The sequence below is a fragment of the Anguilla rostrata genome, chromosome 4, assembly GCF_018555375.3.
Source record: "Anguilla rostrata isolate EN2019 chromosome 4, ASM1855537v3, whole genome shotgun sequence".
Taxonomy (NCBI): domain Eukaryota; kingdom Metazoa; phylum Chordata; class Actinopteri; order Anguilliformes; family Anguillidae; genus Anguilla; species Anguilla rostrata.
In genome coordinates this window covers 32758444-32762964 of record NC_057936.1, presented here as the reverse complement: position 1 = coordinate 32762964, position 4521 = coordinate 32758444, and the positions used below count along the sequence as shown (strand labels likewise).

The 4521-nt window shown below is 39.0% G+C and overlaps 1 protein-coding gene across 1 annotated transcript; it reads right to left on the bottom strand.

Annotated features, from left to right (window-relative positions):
* Positions 1-894: 894 nt before the first annotated feature.
* On the bottom strand, positions 895-4521 carry zic1 (zic family member 1 (odd-paired homolog, Drosophila)). Its single transcript, XM_064332307.1, has 3 exons — positions 3236-4521; positions 2555-2718; positions 895-1961 (listed from the first exon to the last, which is right to left on the bottom strand). The coding sequence occupies exons 1-3, from the start codon at positions 4197-4199 to the stop codon at positions 1764-1766; spliced, it is 1326 nt and encodes a 441-aa protein (XP_064188377.1). The 5' UTR covers positions 4200-4521; the 3' UTR covers positions 895-1763.

Sequence of the window (4521 nt, the reverse complement as noted above, 5' to 3'; positions counted from 1 at the left end):
TATACGCACTTAACACGCACTTAACACACACACGCACACACACACACATAACGGGCTATACTGTGTCAGCACTCGCCTACTAGCAGTGTTAACCAAGCTCATGATCGCTGTCGAGGTCTGTTGATGTGATGTCTGCCTAATGGGGCGGTCAAGCAAGCGGCAACGAGGAACAAAGCTGAACGGTTATTCCAACCGTAGCTAAGTTAGAGGTCTTAGTATTGTTACAAATCTATCAAAACAAAGAACATGAAACGTAATTTGTTTTCAAGAAGCAGGCGTTTATCGGTTACTGAAAAGATGTAATCTAATTTCCATAACCTTCCCATTTTTATTTTTGTTCCTGTGTTACAATGGGTAAGCTAATGAATTTGAGGTCGATTGTGGATACATAAAGGACAGAAATAAAAATCAAATGACCCTAACATTATTCTAGATTTATTGGATTAGACATTTTCCAATAAAATGGCCCCTCACAATTTAGCAAGAGAACCGTACAAACGCAAATGAAATTAAACATATAATGCTTTTGCTGTAGGAGTTCTTGTACAATGCAAAAGTCCCGTGTCTCTCACATTTTGTACCGCCTATCAGTAACTGCCTACCTACGTGTGTCTACGGAAATACTGGCAACAGTGACCCTAACAAAAATATTACATTTATACAAAATAAGTAATACAATATAACTAACAATAAGTTAAATGTATATATCGACTGTGAAATTCAGAAGAAAGCAAGGTTCCAACGTGTGAGAGACATATTCAATTATAACCATACAAGTAGGCCTATAATACGGGATTTCTGTAATTCCAGCCATCAAATGTGTATCTTTATGCTTCCCTTAATCCCAAGCAAGCATTTGGTTCACGAATAACTGTTTTTGAGGGGGAAAAAATATTGAATTCATTTCATTTTATTTTGTTTTTAAGTCTTTAATACTGTACGAAAAGTAACCAAACAATTGTGTAAACTAAATTTTACATACGAACGCATTTCTCCATAAATACCGATCATTTCTAACATGTGATACCGGCCCTTTACATGCGGATAAATATGGAAAATTGAGTTATATACATATATTCATTTCTTGCAATTACCAAGGCAATGAACAGATAGTTTAATCTTTTTACCACTTCGTACATAAACAGATTGACACGGAGTTTCAGGCTTTCACTATACGATTTATCGACATGACATTAACAACAATTTACTGTGCTACTTAGACTGGACTTGAGACGAAATGTTTGCACTGTATACAAAAGCACATTAATACTAATAGTCGGTTAGGTCGACGTGTAGACTGTAGTAATACTGAGTAATTCACATTTGGTACACATTAACTATAACACTCTTTTCAATCAAGACTATTCATCGCATTATTCTTTAAAACCATTTCATTTTCCATAAATGTAGGGACCACATTTTCACAAATTCCCTTAAACTGTGATATAACTATTTACAAAATAAAATATTACATATTTAAACTAGTAAATCTTTATGTACAAAACCAGACCGCGCCCCGCAGATAGCATGCAATTCGAGATGTGTGCAGTCTTTAAAAAAAAAACAAAAAAAAAAAAAAAAAAAAAAAACATTTTAACTTCTCAGTCGGCCATGTACCTCGTCCAAGCATTGCTTTCACTTCGTGGATATACCGTCGTTTACCAAAAAAATTGGCTTCCTTGTTTTTTCGGTCCACAATGATGGCTGGCTTTTAAGTCTTTGATTTCAAGCAGTCCTATTTCTGCAGTCTTTTTAAAAATATTTTACACGTACCATTCATTAAAATTTGATGACAGGGCGCTGTGACTTGTCGTGTGATGCACTGTTGAAGATGCTGGGGATATGGAGCTGCTGTTCTGGTTTTCTGTAGACGGAGATACGATTGTTGGTGGCGTGGATGACTCGTACCCTGAGCTGGCCGCTGGTGACGGTTGTGATCCTTGTGTTGATGACTCGTGAACCTGGGACACATAGAGAAGCACATTGCTTGGAATGTTTTTTTTTTTTTTTTACACTTTCTCAAAGTTATGTGATATTCTGCAAAATGCGTTCTTATTTACTGCTATTAAAATCGTCAAAATCACACTCCGAATGCCCGTTCTGATAAACAATGTTTGTTAAAACCAAAGGAAATCGCAAACAAAAACGAATAAACAGCAACTATGAGAAAAGCAACAACTAAAATATTGTGGACACACACTATGGCGCAACATAACTCAATTAATTGTTAAGATAGCGCATAAAAAAATACTCTTCCAGTTTTAACAATTGTAATTTAAGTACTTATAAATCACATGGATTATCTAAACAATAAACAGTTAGATGTCCCAGACGTATTTTGTTATGTTATAGCTACGAATATTAATACATTTCAGAATATTCATTGTACAATTAAAATCTATTTCGTAAACAAAGCAGTTTATTACCAGTTTATTGCAAAAACACCATCAAATTAGTGTTGAAATAATAATAATAATAATAATAATAATAATAATAATAATAATAAACTTAGCCCTCGAATAATTGTTTGACATAAAAAAACATAAATTTTTACCTTCATGTGTTTTCGGAGAGAGCTGGGATGGGTATATGATTTGTCGCACATTTTGCAGAGATAGGGTTTGTCAGACGTGTGGACGTGCATGTGTTTCTTACGATCGCTGCTGTTCGCAAACCGTCTGTCGCAGCCATCAAACTCACACTTAAATGGCTTTTCACCTGCCACAAAACAAATTGTGTAGTTCCAGTAAATCTCTAAGAAAATACATAGAAATGTTTTTGGAGCTCTGCAATATCTATTACTTTGTTTTCAACATGGGATCACAAGTGTAGGCTACTCTCTTCAGTTCTGATACTCGGCGATAAAGGTTAGAACATTCACAAAGATGGGAAAACACAGACTTAGCTTGTTCAGCCCTATGTTACAGCCTATAATTTTTTGCTTACTTATAATTCACGATTTTTGCATGTTTGCATGATTTTGCAAGTTTAATTTATGCTATATATTAAATATCGATGAAGCTGAACAGTTATAAAAAACAGTTATATTGGTAAATTAACACGATCAAGTTGCTGAATAAGACTAATGCAGCTTATATACATATTTCATATCTGATATACGGAAACAAATTGTATATTTTACACTTTCTGCGCCAATTATGGAAATTTATGGATTAATAGATTTACCTAGCCTAAAAAATCAAAGGAGACGAACCAATGGCCGCCTAATACTTACCCGTGTGCGTTCTTTTATGGATCTTGAGGTTTTCCGACCGAGCAAATACTTTCCCACAGCCAGGAAACGGGCACGGGAACGGTTTTTCGCCGGTGTGCACTCTGATGTGATTTACAAGTTTGTACTTCGCTTTAAAGGGTTTTCCTTCCCTAGGACACTCTTCCCAAAAACAGATATGATTCGATTGTTCTGGCCCCCCGACATGCTCCACTGTGAGATGTGTAACGAGCTCGTGCATCGTGCTGAAAGTTTTGTTGCAGGACTTTTTCGGGTTTGTCAATTGTTCTGGTTCGATCCATTTGCAGATGAGTTCCTGCTTTATTGGCTGCCTCATATACCGAAAGAAGGCCCCTGCTCCGTGATGTGCAGCCATGTTCATGTTCATGGGGCCATATCCGTGCAACTGGGTCGAAGCGTAATGATCGGACCTGGGGCTGGTTACATGGCCGTACTGCTCGGCTCTACCGTACATGTCCCCAGAAAAGCCCAGACGCATCTGACTGTTTACAACATTGGAAGACGCGTGAGTGGCCGCTTGCTCGTGAAGTCCCGGAAAAAGCAGGTGCCCAGCTGCATCCGAGTGTCCATGTGGCCCTGCAAAACTTCCCGCTGCGGAGGCGAAGAGACTGTGCTGTGCGCTCGTAGCGTCCCCGAAACCCCGATTTCGAAACAGAAAGTCCCGAGTGGAATTGAAAGCCGCGGTGGAATAGGAGCTGACATGGGTGGGGTGGTGATGGTGTCCCAGGGCAGCGGCATAGCCTGGCGCTTGAGAGGAAAACGCCGTTTGTCCAGAGCCCAGGTCGTGGGTGCTGTGGTTGATTTTAAAAGCGCCCATCCCATCAGCAAAGGGATTTATCCCCAAAGCCACTTCTCTGTCTGTGACTTCTCCGGTTGAGTGATGTCTGGAGGAGCCGAACGTAGTCACTCCTATGGTAGGATACTGGGATCCTGCATCCAAGAGCATCTTCAGTCTGTAACTGAAACTACTGCGAGGAAAATCAAAAAGCACGCGCAAATATTCTGAACACTGCTTTTGCTTGGAGGATTTTTGTGTGAGTTTACTCAGTGCGAGTTTGACAAACTCTGATCATGGATTTCTATTTATTTTTAGCGGAAAGGAATTTTCTCCACTCCCTCTCCTCGACTGCAAACGCAAATCATGTACAATATTGTCTTTTGCGGTTTATCTTCCTGTGGCGAAACTTTCACCTCCTCAGCCAGGCGGTGAGCTCCAGACTGATAGTCGCAATCATTCCTGCAGATAAATGAATTGAAAAGACAACACC

Coding starts and splice junctions, on each gene's coding strand:
- zic1 (XM_064332307.1), bottom strand. CDS start 4,199: ATGCTCTTGGATGCAGGATCCCAGTATCCTACCATAGGAGTGACTACG. Junction 2,719..3,235: donor CCATAAAAGAACGCACACGG/GTAAGTATTAGG, acceptor GTTTTGTGGCAG/GTGAAAAGCCATTTAAGTGT. Junction 1,962..2,554: donor CTCTCCGAAAACACATGAAG/GTAAAAATTTAT, acceptor TATGTGTCCCAG/GTTCACGAGTCATCAACACA.